This window comes from Octopus bimaculoides, chromosome 28 (assembly GCF_046866305.1).
Source record: "Octopus bimaculoides isolate indiv1 chromosome 28, ASM4686630v1, whole genome shotgun sequence".
Classification (NCBI taxonomy): domain Eukaryota; kingdom Metazoa; phylum Mollusca; class Cephalopoda; order Octopoda; family Octopodidae; genus Octopus; species Octopus bimaculoides.
In genome coordinates, this window is record NC_142955.1 from 16,162,741 (window position 1) to 16,183,099 (window position 20,359).

Genomic DNA, 20,359 nt, shown 5'->3' on the forward strand with positions numbered 1-20,359 from the left:
GGCGGCGAGGTTGTAGGAGCGCGAGAACACCGGGCGAAATGCTTGGTATTTCGTCTTTACGTTCTGACTTGAAAATCCGCCGAGGTCAACTGTGCTTTCATCCCTTCGGGGTCGATAAATTAAGTACCAGTTGCATGCTGAAGTCGATCTAATCGACTGGCCACCTCCACAAGAATTTCAGGTTTTGTGCCTAGAATGGAAAAGAATATTGAATTATAAATACATAATATTTTAATCAAAGAATGGCTGTTGTTGTTCCTACGAGTAAAACAGAAATCGAACGCAGTCCATAAGCGTAAAAAACGGAGTAGGGGAGAGAATCACAGCTAAATAATTTCGTATGAAGAAGGGAGTCTTGGCATGGTCAATGGAACTGCTAAAATAGCAGCCAAATACCCCTGCTATCACGTAATATTGAAAGAAGGATTTCGATCGTATGTTTGTTTATTAACCAGACTGATCCCATAATTAATTAGCTTAGCTCTGCTAATTAAATACACGCACAATTGGCAGTGGCGTTAAGAATCTGATTTTTTCCCTTCGTTTCAACGACATCAGTGACGTAAGTTAAGAGATTCCAACATTCAGAAACACCTTCAATTCGGAAGATTACATTCGATTTATACAAACAGGACGAGTGACCACTTTTCGACACTTCTATCGACATATTTCTACGTGCTTGCTGTTTGCACAACTTCAATTTTGCGCGGACCCCGTGGAAACATTTATGAAAATGTACACATGGATCTATTTCAAAACGGGGGCACCAGTTTTCATTTATGTTTTATGTAGTGTTTTTGGTACCGAAAGACTTTCAAACTTCGTATACTTATCTATTTTGTGTTATAGAACAGAAAAATATTTTTGTATTCGAATTTATTTCATGTAAAAAATTGTCTTATTTCGATAATTTCTACTAATCACTGACGTCTATTCAGTTGAAAACAGTTAGCGCTGTAACGGTGTATATCGTATTAATCCCCTAACCCTAACTAGACTGCGTAACCCTAACCCTAAATACATTTCAGTGTGGGATTAACAGATTGGTGACAGTGAATATAAGGTTAGTAATGTTAATCATAATGGTTTTAAATCTTGCAACAAGGGCAACGATTGGTGGGTACTACTAAAGCAGCGCGGACCCGAACGCGCAGTCGCGCGTCCGCGCTGGCTAGTCTTGAGTGGTCGATCCTATCCCTAACCCTAACCCGCGTGTGCAAATGAATACGTGTTTAGGGTTAGGGTTAGGATCGACCACTCACGACTAGCTAGCGCGATTGCGCGTTCGGTTCCGCGCTGCTTTAGTAGTACCGGATTGGTGAGGAGAGGACGAGTCGATTACATCGATATCAGAGTTCCGTTATTACTTATTTCATCGACCCTGAAGGGATAAAAGGTGAAGTCGGCCGACGAGGAATCGCAAGTCAGGCTGTAGAGTCTGGCGAAATACCACTAAGCATACGATTCTGACAGCTCGCCGGCTTAAGCAATGGTAACCACAATTAAGTATAACATTTTGTTGTTGGCACTCCGTCGCTTACGAGTCGAGGGTTCCAGTTGATCCGATCAACTGGAACAGCCTGCTCGTGAAATTAACGTGCAAGTGGCTGAGCACTCCACAGACACGTGTACCCTTAACGTAGTTCTCGGGGATATTCAGCGTGACACAGTGTGACAAGGCTGACCCTTTGAATTACAGAAACAGGAAGTAAGAGTGAGAGAAAGTTGTGGTGACAGAATACAGCAGGGTTCGCCACCATCCACTTCCGGAGCCTCGTAGAGCTTTAGGTGATTTCGCTCAATAAACACTCACAACGCCCGGTCTGGGAATCGAAACCGCGAGTCCGCTGCCCTAACCACTGGTCCATTGCGCCTCCACAAGTATAAAATATGTCTTTTAGAACAAGGCTGTTGCTGACAATAATGAAGATTCATTTATCATAGTTAGATATTATCCACAGTAACCATGGTGATTTGCATCGAAATATTATTTCTTTTACCGCCTTATCTTAACATTTTGGTTTTATTTACTAGAGACCGATGGCTTCACATTCTCACATGACATAACTTACTTCCGTTTCCGCTAGAATCTGTTTGACACGGGCGAATAACAATAACGTGCTTCTGCTGTTTTCACGGACATTTGGTGAGTAAATATATTTTCACACTAAATCACAGGTAAGACATACACACATATCCATCGATTGATCGTACATGCCGGACTTCTTATCTGGATTCCAGAAATCCGGGAATACTTATACCGTGTATTGAGTGTTCGTTCCCATTTCCTGTCTCTGACTAGGTTCCCGCTTTACACTTTGTGGGTCCCGAGGGACTGTGGTCTTCCGGGCTGTCATCCCATCTATTTAGCTTCTCTGGTCATATCTAATTCAGATTGCTTTACTCCAGAGCACACAACACTACGCTACAGTGAGCCATGTTGAGCAGAATGTTCCTAAGTAGACTAAGTTTCACCAAAGGACAGATGGAATGACACACCCAGGACAACACGGGATAATTTCCTATTTTACTTTCGGAAATGTCTTTTAGAGAGAAGTCGTCGGCCTAGCAATATGATAGAAGGATGATGTTGAAGAAAGTAAGATGCCTGTTTTCGAACCAACTGCCTTGACGAATACTCGCTTTGTTTTTGTACATATTACTGGAACCACGTTTTAACGTCGTTCATGTCTCTATAAGTCCACGTTTCATGTTCGGCACCTGTGAGAATTCTTCTCTTTAACCATATGGTGCGTGAATATATCAGGGAGACATTAATTCCAGGGTACTACTAAAGCAGCGTGGTCCCGTCCGCGCTAGCTAGTCGAGAGTGGTCGATCCTACAAAAGGTGCGCGTGTGCAAACGAATACGTGTTTAGGGTTAGGGATAGGATCTACCACTCACGACTAGCTAGCCCGGACGCGCGACTGCGCGTTCGGGACCACACTGCTTTAGTAGTACCGATAAATGGCCCGCAAAAGGTGGATTTTCTCCATTACGATAGGGATTTTCCAGATTTCTTCTGCTTTTATATATGTATATCCTATCTCGCAATAGATTCCAACATGGCTTGCAGCCCATCCACATACGTCGAGATTCAATTCCACCGCGTGGTCCCGTAGGCAAGTGTCTTTTACTACAGCCTTCGGCCGACCAAGGGCTTGTGAGTGGATTTGTTACATGGAAACTGAAAGAAGCCTGTCGTATATGTATTTCTGTTAATGTGTCTGGGTCTGTCCCCGCCCTCCCCCGGAATCACGTTACAGCTGTTGCCGGTGCGTGTGTGTGTGCTTATACAGAATTATTCCTGTGGTTGATTTCTTCGACTGAAACCCCTTAATGGGGTGCTCTAGCGTGAGTGCAGCGAAATTCCTGAAACATACAAAAGAAAACATTCAATTGAATGTTACTTGTTCATCAGTATTTCTTTTTGTTTGATCAAAATATGGACACTACCTTATGCTAGTAACAACAACTAAATTCTATTCAATTTAAATTTTCTGGTCCTGAGAATTGAAGACTGTACTTGCTGATGTAATCCTGAATATATAATGTCAGATGGAAGAACGGAAGAGTCATGGATGGAATGTCTTTGAACTTAAGTATGTTCGGTCATTTCTGATCCGGTGGTAAAGAAGAATGGTAATATTTTTTATGAGAAAAGTATATTCGGATCTTTTTTAAAACGGGGGCACCAGTTTTCATTAACGAAACACTTTGAAACTTGGAACACTGGTAGAATGTGTCATATAAAACATCTTTTTCTCTTAGTCTTCTTAAAAAAAAAAAAGAAATCCATAAGTTATTCCATGTTAAAGTTGTCGTATTTCTGTAATTTCAACCAATCACTGACGTCCATTCAGCCGATATACATTAAGTGCCGACTACATAAACAAACGATTCTGAAACAATTAACCCTAACCCTAACCATAGGGTTAGGGTTAAAGCAAATTTAAAATGAAAAAAGCAAATAAAACGAAGGTATGGAGATTAAATACGCTTTACATCGCTTAATCAGCCAAAGGAGTAAATGTAAACAACTGAATACTTGTCAGTGATTGGTTGAAATTATCGAAATAAGACAATTTTTTACATGAAATAAATTTGAATACAAAAATATTTTTCTGTTCTATAACACAAAATAGATAAGTATACGAAGTTTGAAAGTCTTTCCGTACCAAAAAGACTACGTAAAACATTAATGAAAAATGTGGACCCCGTTTTAAAATAGATCCGTATATTCTTCTCTGCTCTTCTGAACGTTGATACGGACACACAAACACAAGTTGGAGGTGTAGTTGTGGTTTACAAATCGTTAGATTTCACCCAATGTTATGTGATATCATTTGTTAATCAATAAAGAAATATTGAAACATTTCCGTTTTGATCTCTCCTCTATATCTAATACTGTTTCTTTATTATTTCAGATTAACGGATGACTTTGGCATGAAACAACTTTTTTAAGTTTGGATACATCTGGAATATTTACCATCTTTTTCAAGACCAAAGGAAAATGTTTTAAAGAACAGATATAAACTGCTATTAATCTAGGGTTGAATTACTGTGAAATATTTTCCCTAAGCTGAGATTCATAGCAACATTTCTCCCTCTTATCACATGGTGCTTTTGCATTCTAATTAAACTTGAATATATTTACAAAGCAGTTTGCACAATTTTGGATATCCATAACTTAATAGCAGTAGAAATATTTCTAAATATTTCAATGGTTGGATATATGTTTATCCATTAGAGAAATGTCAAAAGCATTAGGAAAATTACAATATCGTTGTGAAATTTGCGGTAAATCATGCTCTAACAATAGTATCTTAGTTGAACACATTCGTGTTCATACAGGTGAGAAGCCATTTCACTGTGATACCTGTGGTAAATCATTCTCTCAAAACGGTACCTTCAGTAAACACATACGTATTCATACAGGAGAGAAACCATATCACTGTGATATCTGTGGTAAATCGTTCTCGCAAAGCTATCACTTAACTAAACACAAACGTATTCATACAGGAAAGAAGCCATTTCACTGTGACACCTGTGGTAAATCATTCTCTCTAAAATGTAACTTAATTAAACACAAATATATTCATACAGGTGAGAAGCCATTTCACTGTGATACCTGTGGAAAATCATTCTCTGAAAAGAATTCCTTAAGTAGACACATACGTATTCATACAGGAGAGAAACCATATCACTGTGATATCTGTGGTAAATCGTTCTCTGGAAAAGGTAGCTTAATTACACACAAATATATTCATACAGGTGAGAAGCCATTTCACTGTGACACCTGTGGTAAATCATTCTCTGCAAAACGTCAGTTACTTATACACAAATATGTTCATACAGGTGAGAAGCCATTTCACTGTGACACCTGTGGTAAATCATTCTCTGCAAAACGTCAGTTACTTATACACAAATATATTCATACAGGTGAGAAGCCATTTTCCTGTGAAACCTGTGGTAAATCATTCTCCGGAAGCGGTAGCTTATTTACACACAAATATATTCATACAGGTGAGAAGCCATTTCACTGTGATACCTGTGGTAAATCATTCTCCGGAAGGGGTAGCTTTCTTACACACAAATATGTTCATACAGGTGAGAAGCCATTTCAATGTGATACCTGTGGTAAATCATTCTCTGCAAAACGTCGCTTAATTATACACAAGTATGTTCATACAGGTGAGAAGCCATTTCACTGTGATACCTGTGGTAAATCATTCTCAGAAAAGAATAGGTTAACTAAACACATACGTATTCATACAGGAGAGAAACCATATCATTGTATCTGTGGTAAATCATTCTCTACAAACTGTAACTTACTTGCACACACTTATATTCATACAGGTGATGAGCGATTTAAATGTGATACCTGTGGTAAATCATTCTCTAGAAAGAATAATTTTAACAGACACATACGTATTCATACAGGTGAGAAGCCATTTCACTGTGATACCTGTGGTAAATCATACTCTGCAAAAAGTAGCTTAATTAAACACAAATATATTCATACAGGTGAGAAGCCATTTCACTGTGATACCTGTGGAAAATCATTCTCTCAAAGGAATTACTTAAATAGTCACAAATGTATTCATACAGGAGAGAAGCCATATCACTGTGTTATCTGTGGTAAATCATTCTCTGCAAAAAATAGCTTAATTAAACACAAATATATTCATACAGGTGAGAAGCCATTTCACTGTGATATTTGTGGTAAATCATTCTCTGCAAAAAATAGCTTAATTAAACACAAATATATTCATACAGGAGAGAAACCACATCACTGTGATATCTGTGGTAAATCATTCTCTCTAAAATGTAACTTAATTAAACACAAATATATTCATACAGGTGAGAAGCCATTTCACTGTGATACCTGTGGAAAATCATTCTCTGAAAAGAATTCCTTAAGTAGACACATACGTGTTCATACAGGAGAGAAACCACATCACTGTGATATCTGTGGTAAATCATTCTCTGTAAAATGTAACTTAATTAAACACAAATATATTCATACAGGTGAGAAGCCATTTCACTGTGATACCTGTGGAAAATCATTCTCTGAAAAGAATTCCTTAAGTAGACACATACGTATTCATACAGAATAGAAACCATATCACGGTGTTATCTGTGGTAAGCCATTCTCTCCAAGAAGTGGCACAAGGACATATGGCGTAGTAGTTGAGAGTGTGGACTACTAACCACAACATTCTGAGTTCAATTCCAAACATTGACCCGAGTGATAATAATAATAAAAATGATAACTTCGAAAAATACATTAGGAATGAGAACACAGGTTCAAAAATTTCCCAAGACACCTTATGAAGGCTGGAGGGTATATCAGTCAAAACATGTTAGCAACAAACAAGATGAGGGCAAATATCCGTCAACTGTAAATAATGTACATAATTCGTCATCTCTGAAATATAGAACTGTAGTTGTAAATCTATATTAAGAATAGTCATGTTAGAAGTGTCCTATGTTATAGCTGACAAACATTTGAAACTGTAGAACGGCGACATATTACATAGTGATATGTGAGTCTACCAGCACAGCAGAGGAATATGTTGATGAGGCATCTAGCCTCGTTCTGAACTATACTGTAGCAACTCTCAGTTCCTGCCAGGCTTCGGTCGTCTGCAGCTCCATGCGAAATCTTCCATGTGTGACTCACATGTCTGTATACCTCGACACAAGATATATGGTTTGTAAACAAAGATATTTCATCACACATCCTCAGAATGGTTGTTACATACTGTAATACAAATATTATATGTTACTTCTTTCAGTACAAAAACTTTCTTTTTATGTAAACACGCTTTTGTATCGCACTGCATGCTTCCACCACAAAAGGTGAAAACAGAATAAACATATTTATACACAAAAATGTCTTGTGGTGATTCATACTGTTTTTCCATTTAATAATACGCACTTGAACAGCCAATGGCAGCCTCTATAAGATGGTATGTAATTATGGTTCAGCTTCTTGCTTTAGATATCATACACCAATACATTTTGTATTTACCATTAGAATACTTCTCGGTGACCGAGTCCTCATTTGAATTCAGTTAATGGAAGCCTGCTACAATATACATGCAACAATAGCGGCGCAAATAATTTGCTTTCTAAGTCCAGATGAAAGAATCCCAGAAGGGTGAGGAAAGTGCATTGATTGATTTGTTGTTGATTAAAAGCCATTTAACTCTATCCTGTAAAATAGGGGACAAACTAATTAACGTTGTAATGCTGTGATCAAATATTTCATCACGAAGGTAATGGAACGCCGACCCTGAAATACATAGGTTATCCTGTCTTATTTACATACCTTTGCGTTCACCTTAACACAAAATAGTTATTACATATAATTAGATTTAGTTCAACTATTTATACATACCTTCACTTTTTCGTTGTTTTTTTATACTTGTGGAGTCGCAATGGCCCAGTGGCTAGTGCAGTGGACTCACGGTCATAGGATCGCAGTTTCAATTCCCAGACCGGGCATTGTGAGTGTTTATTGAGAAAAAACGCCTAAAGCTCCACGAGGCTCCGGCAGGGGATGGTGGCGAACCCTGCTGTACTCTTTCACCACAACTTTCTCTCGCTCTTCCTTCCTGTTTCTGTTGTACCTGTAATTCAAAGGGGGTCAGCCTTGTCACACTGTAAAAGCGAGAAGAATGTGAAAGACGTAGATGTATATGAAACGGAGGTGTGTGTGTGTCTGAGAGAGAGCGAGTGAAGGTGTGTATTGTGAAGTAACAACTTTTTTGCATGTATGTGTAAGTGTCACTCACTCGCTCTCTCTCTCTCTCTCACACACACACACATTATCTTTCATGTACACGTACACCACCTGTTTTCGGCGTAACCCAAACCCTAAACACTGGGAGTGTGTATTCTTTACCTTCGACCTGTGCATGAGAGAGGGAGAGAGAGTGACTGTATTTCCTCATAACATATACAGAAATGGATGTTTTTTTAATGCAATTTTTTTTATTGTGGCTTATTTTATTACAATATTTATGTGTGTGTTTTCATAAATGTTTGTCCAGGTAGAATTCTACGCATGCATGAAACAATGGACAAAAATGAAACATTAGAAGCAAATTGAAATATTGTCCATAAATGACCGCAAAACTGTGTGCCCCACGTAGTTACTGAGGTTATTTCAGTTGTAAAAAAAGAGTCGCTGAGTGAAAAACAGTTCATTTGGGAGATAGATAATAAGCAGTGGCTATGTTTCGTTATAACTCTCAAAGTTGTCAAAGAAATGTCAACGGGATCAGCTGTTTGTTCATTAATTTCTGTAAATTTTTTTTTTATTTAATTTTGTTTTAAGGTGAAAGAGAGGAGAGTGAAAAATGTATGAACATGTATATGAAATGGACGTGTGTGTGTGTGCGAGAGAGAGAGTGCCACTTACACATACATGAGAAGACACATGTACACTCACTCACTCTCTCACACACACACACACACATGTACATACCAAAAAGATGTATGCATATGTATTGATGTATGTATGTAAACATAAGAAAACACTTTTGTTGTTATTGCTGTACTTGTTCTTGTTGTTGTTTTCCTTATGGTTGTTGTTTGTGTTCAGACTTTGAGAAACACAGTGGAGCATCTCTTTACGCTTCATTCCAGCAACACTTGACTGACATTCCTGTCTGGCAGAGTCGGTCGTTGCTTTGCTGGCTAGTAGTGGGATTAGATTCATCTTCATCTCTTACAACTGCAACATTGCCTGCAGAATAGTTCACCATGTTGGCAAATACTGGTTGTTGTTGGGTGGTCTAATGAACTTTTACAATGATACAATCACACTTTTACATGGACAGATGCATGTGTAGTTAAGTTACCTCTCCGAGAGAATGTTTTACCACAGATGTCACAGGGATATGGTCTCTCCCCTGTATGAATACGTTTGTGTCGAGTTAAGTTCGAGTTGTCAGAGAATGATTTATCACAGATATCACAAGTATATGGTCTCTCCTTTGTATGAATACGTTTGTGTGTAGTCAAGTCAGTAATTCCAGAGAATGATTTACCACAGAAATCACAGTGATACGGTCTCTCTCCCGTGTGAATACGTCTGTGTCTCCTTAAGTGACTATCCTCAGTGAATGCCTTCCCGCAGATATCACAGTGATATGGTTTCTCTCCTGTATGAATACGTATGTGACTAATTAAGCTGTTCCTGAGAGAGAATGACTTACCACAGATATCACAATTATATGGCTTTTCCGCTGAATGAATATTTTTGTGTATAACTAAGGTACTGTGTGCAGAGAATGATTTGCCACAGACATCACAATGATATGGTCTCTCTCCTGTGTGAATACGTATGTGTTTAGTTAAGTCACCCTTTTGAGAGAATGATCTACCACAGGTGTCACAGTGAAATGGCTTTTCTCCTGTATGAATACGTATATGTTTACTTAAGCTACAGTTTTGAGAGAAGGATTTACCACAGGTATCACAGTGAAATGGCTTCTCACCTGTATGAAAACGAATGTGTTTAACCAAGTCACTACTTGCGGGGAATGATTTACCACAAATTTCACAACAATGTTGTGATTTTCCTAATATTTTTGACATTTCTCTAAGGGATACAAATGCATCCAACCATTGAAGTTTTTCACAATATTAAATTTTTCCCTTATCCTTCGTCTCTCACCACAGCATATAATTTCCTTCTTCTTGTTATTGTTATAATTTATTCCCCAGAAATATTTCAACTGCTATCAACTGTGACTTTATCAATATCTAAAATTCTGCAAACTCCTTTGCAAAGATATTCAAGTTTAATTAGAATGCAAAAGCAGCAGATAATGAGATGCAGAAATGGTGCTATGAATCTTCGCTCAGAGCAAATATTTCACAGTAATTCCAGTCTAGATTTATTGCAGTTGGGTTATTATATCTGTTCTCTATATTTTCCTCTAGTCTTTAAAAAAATTATCAATATTCCAGATGTATCCAAACTTAAAAAAGTTGTTTTGTGCCAATGTCATCCATTAATCTGAAATAATAAAGAAACAGTATTAGATATAGAGGAGAGATCAAAACGGAAATGTTACATTTCTATATTTATTAACAAATGACATCACATAACATTGGGTGGAATCTAAAAATTTGTAAACTACAACTACACCTTCACATTGTGTGTGCATATATATATATATATATATATATACACACACATACATGTGTATATATATATATATATATATATATATATATATGTATATATATATATATATGTATATATATATATATATATATATATATATATATGTATATATATATATATATGTATGTATATATATATATATATATATATATATATATATATATATATATATATATATATATATATATATATGTATGTATATATTTATTTATTTATTTATTTATGTGTTTCAGCCAAGTGGCTGCGGTCATGCTGGTGCACCACCATATATATATATATATATATATATATATATATATATATATGTATATATAAATCTGTATGTGTATGTATATGTTTATATATATACATATATATATATACATACATATTGGTGCAATTTAAATTGTGAATTTATTATACGGACATAAAATAGGAAATTACTTGTGTTGTCTTTAGAGTGTCATTCCACTTGTTCTTTGGTGAAACTTAGTCTACTTAGGAACATTCTGCTCAACATGGCTCACTGTAGCGTAGTGTTGTGTGCTCTGGAGTAAAGCAATCTGAATTAGATATGACCAGAGAAGCTAAAGAGAGGGGGAGGCGGCACGGAAGGCCACAGTCCCTCAGGACCCACAAAGTGTAAAGCGGGAAACCCGGTCACCTTCAGAGACGGGTGGGGAAAACCGAATACTCTCGTGGATTTCTGTAAGTCGGACAAAAGGTCCGGTAAGTACGATAAATCGATAGATAGGTGTGTATATCTTACCTGCAATGCTTTACAAATCGATATTTAGTGTGAAAAATATATTTACTCACACCAAACCTCCGCGAAAACAGAAAAACACGTTATCGTTATTTTCCCCCAGAGTCAAAAAAGATTGTAACGGAAACGGAAGTATGGTGTGTCATGTGACAAAAGTCATCTCACTACTCTCGAGTAAATAAAACCAGAAATGAAACAATAATATTTTGAAGCAATGATAAACGAATGTTCATTATTGTCCTGAGCGGCCTTGGTGGTGATGTTCTTAAACAGGCATAAGCAACCTATGGCACGCACGCCTCTTGGCAAAGAATAAACCTAAATTTTTGTTTTTTACTATATTTCAGGAAGCGATATCATAATAATTAATATTCTTGGTTTTAATTACTAGAGAGCGGTGGGTTTACAGTTGTCATATTTCACACCGTACTTCCGTTTCCGTTTCAACATTTTTGACTTGAAAGAAAGAATAAACAATAACGTGTTTTTGTGTTTTCACGGAGATTTTGATGTGAGTAAATATATTTTTCACACTAAATATTGATTTGTATAGCATAACAGGTAAGATATACACACCTATCCATCGATTGATCGTACGTGCCGGATCTCTTATCTGGTTTCCAGAAATCCGTCGGCTCCGCCCTTCCTGTCTCTGAAGATGTCCAGGTTTTCAGCTTTACACTTTGTGGGTCCCGGGGGACTGTGGCCTTCCGTGCTGTCACCCCCATCTCTTTCGCTTCTCTGGTCATATCTAATTCAGATTGCTTTACTCCAGAGCACACAACACTACGCTACAGTGAGCCATGTTGAGCAGAATGTTCCTAAGTAGACTAAGTTTCACCAAAGGACAGATGGAATGACACACACAGGACAACACGGGATAATTTCCTATTTTACAATCCGTAAAATCAATTCACAGTTTAAATTGCATCAATGAATTCCATAAGTATTCTTGTTGCAGTGAACCTTATGAGAAATGTCTTTGAGAGAGAAGTCGTCGGCCCAGCAATATGATAGAAGGATGATATTGAACAAAGTGAGATGGCTGTTTTCGAACCAATTTCCTTGACGAATGCTCGCTTTGTTATTGCACGTATTAGAGTAACCACCTGTTTTACCGTCGTTCATGTCTCATTTATTTGTAAGTCCACGTTGCATGGTAAGCACATGTGAAAATTCTTCTCCTTACCTGTATGGTGCGTAAATATATCGAGAATCATTTCATGCTGCCCTTGAAAATCATCCGTAGAACAATCTTATTTTTTCGAGAAATGTTCTTTTTTTTAAAGCGCCTCCCACAATGTTTTCCTTTTCGGGATGACTTTGCTCGAATATGTGGGCATAATGCACTTGAATATTATAGAAGCCTTGTTAGAGATGGACTATATGTAATCTGAACCTTCCCCCCCCCCCCTTATTTATTAATTTTTTTTACGGAATCCCACGTTTTAGGCTATGGAGATTCCGATTTTGAAAAATTTCAATTCCCCCCCCCCACCAAGCAGGCTATTTACATGCTAGAAATAACAGCCAAATCTCACAAAACTAGTGTTAAGGTTAAGTTTAGGGTTAGGGTTTGAGTTAGGGTTAGGTTTACCCTGTGGATCTATATAAAACCGGAGGTGGGGGATCGAAATTTTGAAATTGAGACTTTTGAAAATTTTTTTTTCAGAATCGGAATCTCCATAGCCTATACCTAGATTACATACTCCATCTCCACCGAAGCCTTTTCGGTAAAAACAGTAAATGTTTTCGTACGTAAAGGGGTGTGGTTAAAGGGCGATTTGACTGTTGCTTCTAGCATATCCAACTGCCACCTTCCTCGTTTCTTTGTCACTCTTGACAAGTATTGGTTGATGGTTTTCAGTATTTTCTCCCCGTTAATAGCAGAAATTCAATTATGCTATTAAGAAATTGTTTTGAAAATTTTTGATTTTATGAACCCTACTACACCTTACCGGTCATGGGATGTGCTAGAAACAACGACCAAACTTCCATTAAATCACACGCGCTTTCGCCAGAATTTTTTTTTTTTTTTTCTAAAAAGGCTTCTCCTCTAGTTTTTAATCGTGTAGTGGCCACAAAATTAATCAGAATCGGTCCAGAGAGGAAGATGGGAAAGGGATTAGAAAAAAAAAAAAACATTTTTCGAAAAGAGAGAGAGGGGTAAATGGATAGATATATGTATATGATTTCATCTATATATCATGATAATCATCATCATCATCATCGTTTAACGTCCGCTTTCCATGCTAGCATGGGTTGGACGATTTGACTGAGGACTGGTGAAACCAGATGGCTACACCAGGCTCCACTCTGATTGTATGTATATATGTATGATCAATTTATTCACTCACAGATGGGTAAATATAGCAGTATGGATGCGCAAATATCACATACACATTTACGTGGTAAACGACTTATTTTTATTTAACGATTTTCTTTGTAGGAAATTTTCCCTCTCCTTCCAACTGCGCCACCGTCTTTGTCTGTTTGTCTATCTATCTATCAGTTATATATATATATATATATATATATATATATATATATATATATATATATATATATATATATATATATATATATACATATATATAGTCAGGCATGCAGTGACCAACAACAGAATGTTATAGTCAAGCCTACTGCATGTCTGACTATATGCCTAGTTTGCGAATGAAAGTGTAAGAGGGCCGTTGCCGTTTGCATGGTGATCGTGTTTTGTTGGTTAAATTTTAATCATCATCATCAAGCAATGAGCAATAGTTTGGCATGCAGCTGTCTTTGAGAATTTTTTCTGTCTCATTTTTGCCCTCTCTTCGTTACGTGGTATGTCGTTTTAGATTTTGCTAATGATTTTCAAAACATTCATATCTATAATAATAAATGCGAAAGCAATTGTCAGTGTGTCACACTTTTTTCAACTTTACTCCTCCAAACCCCTCTCTCACTATTCATTCTTGGTTTTTCTCTTAATCCTAACATTTTGAAGAAACCATTGTCTAAATATTATAACTGTATAAAGTAATTTAACCATAACGCGTGCTTCATAACATTTGGAACTGAAATACATATTGAATTCACTCTCTTACACAATATAACTTCTCTTAACTCTCTATCATAAAAATGTTGGAAACTTAGAATTTTTTCCAATATTAATAACAATTTGTATGACCTATTTTCATGCTGTCGGCTGTTGTATAGTATTTTCTATAAGTAGGAGAGGGTAATTTTGCTTGAGCAGAGACCCTTTGAGTTCTATAAATCATGTGTTTCTGGTATTTGCATCATTAAACTATAGTACAAATTTTCCTGGTTAGACAGTATGGGATGTTGCATTTTGTGTGTGTTAGGTGACATGATTTTAAATCTGGATACTGGTGTGTCTGTGTGTCTGTAATAAATATCAGTTGTGATTGTGGTGTTGTTTTTATTGCGGATTGATCAAAAGGTATTTGAAAAATTCAGCTGGTTGGTGCGTTCTAAGAGGTACTAAAGTTGTCAAGAACTCAACTGTCAGTTAAACACATTAGAAATCTCATGAGTATACTATGCATGAAAGCGCTAATTTTGCTAAAATACCATAATAAAAAATGTGAAAACCAGAATATGTTTTAAATTTATTCAACTGCTATATATACACACACAATGTGGAGGTGTAATTGTAATTTGCAAATTTTTAGATTTCACCCAATATTATGTGATGTCATTTGAAATATTGCAGCACTTCCAGTTTGATATCTCCTGTATATCTAATACTGTTTCTTTTTTGTTACAGATTAATGGATGACGTTGGCATAAAACAACTTTTGTACACTGGATACATCTGACATATTAATCATGTTTTAAAGACCAAAGGAAAATGTTTTAGAGAGCAGATTTGCTCTGACTTGAGATAAATACCAACATTTCTTCATCTCATTACCTGGTGCTTTTGCAGAATTTTAGATATTGGTAAAATCAGTTGATAGCAGCAGATATATTTCTAAGGAATAAATTATAACAAGAAAAAGGAAATTATATGCTGTGGTGAGAGAAGAAAGATAAGGGGAAAATTTATTACTGTGAGAAACTTCAATGGTTGTGTCTATTTGTATCCCTTAGAGAAATGTCAAAAGAATTAGTGAACATAGGATATCATTGTAAAATATGTGGTAAATCATTCTCTACATGTAGTAACTTGGTTAAACACATTCGTGTTCATACAGGTGAGAAGCCATTTCACTGTGATGCCTGTGGTAAATCATTCTCTCAAAATGGTAGCTTAAGTAAACATATACGTATTCATACAGGAGAGAAACCATATCACTGTGATATCTGTGGCAAAGCATTCACTGAGAATAGCCAGTTAAGCAATCACAAACGTATTCACACAGGAGAGAAACCATATCACTGTGTGATCTGTGGTAAATCATTCTCTGCAAACAGCGGCTTAACTACACACAAACGTATTCATGCAGCAGAAAAGCCATTTCAATGTGTTATCTGTGGTAAATCATTCTCAACAAAAGGTAACTTAACTACACACAAACTTATTCATACAGGAGAGAGACCATTTCACTGTGATGTCTGTAGTAAATCATTCTCTGCAAGTAGTGACTTGATGAAACACAAACGTACTCATACGGGAGAAAAGCCATATAATTGTGATATCTGTGGTAAGTCATTCTCTGAAAACTCTAGCTTAACTAAACACAAACGTATTCATACAGGAGAGAAACCATATTCCTGTGACTTCTGTGGTAAATCATTCTCTCAGAGAAGTAACTTAAATACACATACATCTCTCCATGTAAAAGTGTGATTGTATCATTGTCAAAATTCATTAGAACACAGTTCCTTACCTTGTTTCATGGGTGATGTGAAAGTGTATATCGCACAGACTGAATCGACGTTTGCCGCAAACAATATTGCCTCCGAAGACCAACGGCTCCATGTATTATTTGGCGCAATACCACCGTCTGATATAGCCACTGTGAGGGACCTGGTAACCAAACCATCACATGATGCCATGCATAGGAGCATTAAGCATGAGATTGTTCGACGCACGTTCTTGTCGGAAGAAAGAAAATTTCAAACCCTCATAAATGATGAGCACTTGGGCGACCGTAATCCCTTGCAACTTCTACACCGCATGAAGGAATGGGCCCAAAATGCACCTGCCAATAGTGCTTTATTGAAATTCTTTGTCTTTTCCTGGTTGCCCTCTAACATTCAAGCCATCCTAGCCTCTATAGTGGAGACAACTCCCGTCAAACAAATAGCCTCCATCGCCAACAGAATCATAGAGACTTCCAGCAGTCCCACCAAGCTGACCACTGTATACATCTGCACAGCCATCAGTAGCATCGGTTTCCACTGATAAGGACCTTGCCTTGGCTGCAAGCCTGAAGGCAATACTTGAATTAAAGGGAGAGAGTGCAGCTCTTTGCACTTCCAGGTCACGTTCACTCAGAAGGCGTTCTTTCGATTGATCTTTCTCACCTTGCTATCCTTTGTCCCCCACTCATTCATCTATATGCTGGTATCATGCCAAGTTTGGAGCTTCAGCACATAAGTGTACCCAACCCTGTACTTTTTCTCAACAGGAAAATGACCAACCAGAAAATTGAGCATGGCACATTCTCTGCAGCATCCAGCGGTCAACCATGCATTTTTTCACCACAGACCCAAACATCTCCTTGGCACATTCAACACTAGATGTGCATTTCAACCATGTACACATTGATCATGACCAATCTACCTTCTCATCTGCATTGATCACTTCACATTTTGGCTGGAAGCTATTCCTTTAGTAGACATCACTGCAGAATCTGTTGCCAAAGTTTTTCTCACTGGACGGATTTCAAAGGGTCAGCCTTGTCACACTGTGTCACGCTGAATATCCCCGAGAACTACGTTAAGGGTACACATGTCTGTGGAGTGCTCAGCCACTTGCACGTTAATTTCACTAGCAGGCTGTTCCATTGATCGGATCGACTGGAACCCTCGACGTCGTAAGCGACGGAGTGCCAACAATAACTTTGGTCCACCAAGCTGTCTAAAACTATATGCATCCGAACTATAATAAACTACCTGTGAACTTACCAAACACTCTTCAACACATATCACCAACGATGCATTTTTGTTCTTCACAGTATTCCTTCGAACTTTAATTGACTTGAACATTTTACATTATTTACATTTGACGGATATTTCTCTTCATCATGTTTGTTGTTAACACAACGTTTCGGCTGATATACCCTCCAGCCTTCGTCAGGTGTCTTGGGGAAATTTCGAACCTGGGTTCTCATTCCTAACGATGTTACTATTATTATTATAATTAATCAGGTCGCTGCCGTGAATCGAACTCGGAACCTTGGGGTTAGTAGCCCGCGCTCTTAACCACTACGCCATCGTTAGGAATGAGAACCCAGGTTCGATATTTCCCCAAGACACCTGACGAAGGCTGGAGGGTATATCAGCCGAAATGTTGTGTTAACAACAAACAAGATGAGGAGAAATATCCGTCAAATGTAAATAATGTAAATAATTCCTCATCTCTTAAATATAGAACTGTATTGAACATTTTACTTATCTCTTTGTGTTCATGTTCTGTTTACCCTTACCATACTCTGCTTTCTCATTTTAGTTTCTCATTCTTTGTTGCATTGCATTCTTCTGCTTGTATTCCATGTTCTTACCTGCATTCTGCACTGCATATTTGCATACGCCATTTCGTTACCTCTTTTTGACTTTTTCAAGTCTAGCAGGAAGCTATGTATCATAGCGACATAACTGAGGTGTAATAACGTGTGACCAGAGGCGCTACAGTCGTCCTGCACAGCAGACAAACATATCGATGTAGCTAGCCTCGCTTTGATACAGTAGCCTCGTTCTGAGCTACACTGCAGAAACGATCTCAGTTACTGCCAGGCCTTGGTCAAAGACACACGTCTCCACTGCAGCTTCACACATGTTACATGTCTATTCACCTTGACATAAGATATTTTGTAAATGAAGATATTTTGTTATCACACACACATTCTCAAAATGACTGTTCTCATCACACACATGCATAGATACTGTAATACAAATATTATATGTTACTTCTTTCAGTGCAAAAGCAAAAATCAAAACTTTCTTTGTATGTAAGCACACATGTTTTTGTATCAAACTACATGCTTCCACCACAAAAGGTGAGCACAGAATAAACATTATATTTATACACGAAACTGTTTTAGCATGATTCATAGTAACCTTTTTTTCCATTTAATAACAGCCAACAACAGCCGCTATAGACTCATGATTTTTCATCACTGTCCCTCTGCAGGTTTCTTGGTTTCGATATTCGCTTCTTTATGGATCGCCATGCTTCACTGGCAGTTGACATGAGTTTGTTTCTGTATGGCAAAAAAAGTGTAGAAGTCGTGTTTTCATCCGACACCTTCTGTATTTTTTGCTAGGAACAGGGCAACTTTATTAACCTGGTCGTCACTGCTGCTTCCAACAAAAGAAATAGAGCTTACTGTCATCATGTTTGGCCGACCGTGCTTTGGTTCCTGCGAAATCTCCATGGTGATTCCTCCAGATGGGTCAATCACCTCCAAAAGAGTCCCAGATGGCTTGCTTTCATCTTCTGACTCACTTTTTGGCAGCTTTTTCCTCAATGCTGTCACCATCAAATAGCTCTGAGCCTTGAATATTGTTTCCACATTTGACCCCTTTCAGTGGAATTAAGTTCTTAATGACTCTCTGAATAGTATTTGGGCAGGGTTTTCAAGTCATCTCTAGACAAAACTCTCGCGTCGACGGACCGACAAGGTGCATGATTCGGTCTGACAGCTTATAATCTTCAGACCCATTCGAAGTGTTTGTGTCCCACGTCGACTTGAAATCAGCTTCGACATCAATATTGCAATCTGCATGTGTCTGTTGTAGCATCTGCATCATCTCAGATTGATGGGGCGTGAGTGTCTTATTCGGTGTTTGAACTAATTTCTTTAGCATCTTTCGTTTCTCTATTTCACCATATTTTGCTTTCAATTGTTTGTGAAAGTATGTGTCGCTAATTTGAAGAAATCGGATGATACCACTACCGATGCTCACTAGCACATAACCCTTTTCCAGAGGGTATCTCTCACCTCCGGCATCAAATGCACCATGTAATCACCAAGCACATAAACGGCAAATTTGCATGTGAAAACATATTGAAATGGTTTGGAAGGTTTTCAATAGTACAGAGCGGCTGTTCTAATTTATAGGAACCTCTTGATATTTCATTGTATGCTCGGCATTCAGTAGTGGTGGTCTTGTTCCAGTTCCTTTAAATACAAACTCTGGGATAAGATTGATTTTGGCATCATTGCTAACCTGGGTGAACACTGTGATACGTTCCCTGGACAAATGATGGTTTTCTTTGATGAACGTATCTTGATTTCTGAACGATAAAGTAGATTGTCTGCCACTTTTATTCTGGTGCAAGGACATTTGATCTACACCAAATTTGTCAAGGAAATAATGATGCACACATCATATGTTCTTCAAAGAATCCTGAATGCACCCAACACATTGCTCTTTGGAGATTCAAATGCATTTGTTTAGAAATTTCAGTGATACCCCATACTCTTTTTGCCAACCTTTCATCCAGCTTCTTGAAATACAAAGCTTGTCCTCAGTTGGTGTGTCTGGGCGTTGGCGAATCCACTCCTCATAAAATTTCTCAGCCTCTAATAGGAAAAGAGCTTGTGGTAATCTCACATGCAGTAATGCTTTAACATCCACAAACCACTTCAAACAAGGTATCTCTCATACCTGGTGCTTTTTGTTTTACGATCTCCTCCAGCGACTCTGAAATGTTTCTTTGGATTTCTTTCAGTGCTGTGAAGTTTGCTTTTCAGATATTTTTCATAGAAGTGTTTAGCTATTT

The 20,359-nt window shown here is 37.6% G+C and overlaps 3 protein-coding genes across 14 annotated transcripts; 2 read left to right on the plus strand and 1 right to left on the minus strand.

The window, feature by feature from the left end:
* The first annotated feature begins 185 nt into the window (after nt 1-185).
* On the plus strand, nt 186-7,400 carry LOC106868504 (uncharacterized). 7 transcript variants are annotated; one of them, XM_089344416.1, is made up of 4 exons: nt 1,219-1,492; nt 2,035-2,146; nt 4,429-6,364; nt 6,533-7,400. In XM_089344416.1, the coding sequence occupies exons 3-4, from the start codon at nt 4,756-4,758 to the stop codon at nt 6,619-6,621; spliced, it is 1,698 nt and encodes a 565-aa protein (XP_089200542.1). In that variant the 5' UTR covers nt 1,219-1,492; nt 2,035-2,146; nt 4,429-4,755; the 3' UTR covers nt 6,622-7,400. The 7 variants fall into 7 exon arrangements, with proteins under 7 accessions (XP_089200540.1, XP_089200542.1, XP_089200543.1 ...); XM_089344414.1 differs by lacking the exon at nt 1,219-1,492 and adding an exon at nt 186-1,063 and having other exon boundaries at nt 4,429-7,400; XM_089344417.1 differs by having other exon boundaries at nt 1,219-2,178.
* Nucleotides 7,401-8,483: 1,083 nt separating this feature from the next.
* LOC128251066 (uncharacterized) lies at nt 8,484-12,811 on the minus strand. 4 transcript variants are annotated; one of them, XM_089344584.1, is made up of 2 exons: nt 12,644-12,811; nt 8,484-10,538 (listed from the first exon to the last, which is right to left on the minus strand). In XM_089344584.1, exon 2 carries the CDS (start codon nt 10,112-10,114, stop codon nt 9,335-9,337), a length of 780 nt encoding a protein of 259 aa, XP_089200710.1. In that variant the 5' UTR covers nt 10,115-10,538; nt 12,644-12,811; the 3' UTR covers nt 8,484-9,334. The 4 variants fall into 4 exon arrangements, with proteins under 4 accessions (XP_089200710.1, XP_052833361.1, XP_052833360.1 ...); XM_052977401.2 differs by lacking the exon at nt 12,644-12,811 and adding an exon at nt 11,508-11,639; XM_052977400.2 differs by lacking the exon at nt 12,644-12,811 and adding an exon at nt 11,458-11,597.
* On the plus strand, nt 11,827-18,665 carry LOC106868500 (uncharacterized). Of its 3 annotated transcripts, none has more exons than XM_014913806.3 (2): nt 11,827-11,965; nt 15,230-18,665. In XM_014913806.3, exon 2 carries the CDS (start codon nt 15,560-15,562, stop codon nt 16,253-16,255), a length of 696 nt encoding a protein of 231 aa, XP_014769292.1. In that variant the 5' UTR covers nt 11,827-11,965; nt 15,230-15,559; the 3' UTR covers nt 16,256-18,665. The 3 variants fall into 3 exon arrangements, with proteins under 3 accessions (XP_014769292.1, XP_089200719.1, XP_089200718.1); XM_089344593.1 differs by lacking the exon at nt 11,827-11,965 and adding an exon at nt 12,256-12,490; XM_089344592.1 differs by lacking the exon at nt 11,827-11,965 and adding an exon at nt 12,260-12,613.
* Nucleotides 18,666-20,359: the final 1,694 nt, after the last annotated feature.

Bases quoted from the DNA above. Each gene is read 5' to 3' on its own strand.
- LOC106868500 (XM_014913806.3), top strand. From the start codon at position 15,560: ATGTCAAAAGAATTAGTGAACATAGGATATCATTGTAAAATATGTGGT.
- LOC106868504 (XM_089344414.1), top strand. From the start codon at position 4,756: ATGTCAAAAGCATTAGGAAAATTACAATATCGTTGTGAAATTTGCGGT.
- LOC128251066 (XM_089344584.1), bottom strand. From the start codon at position 10,114: ATGTCAAAAATATTAGGAAAATCACAACATTGTTGTGAAATTTGTGGT.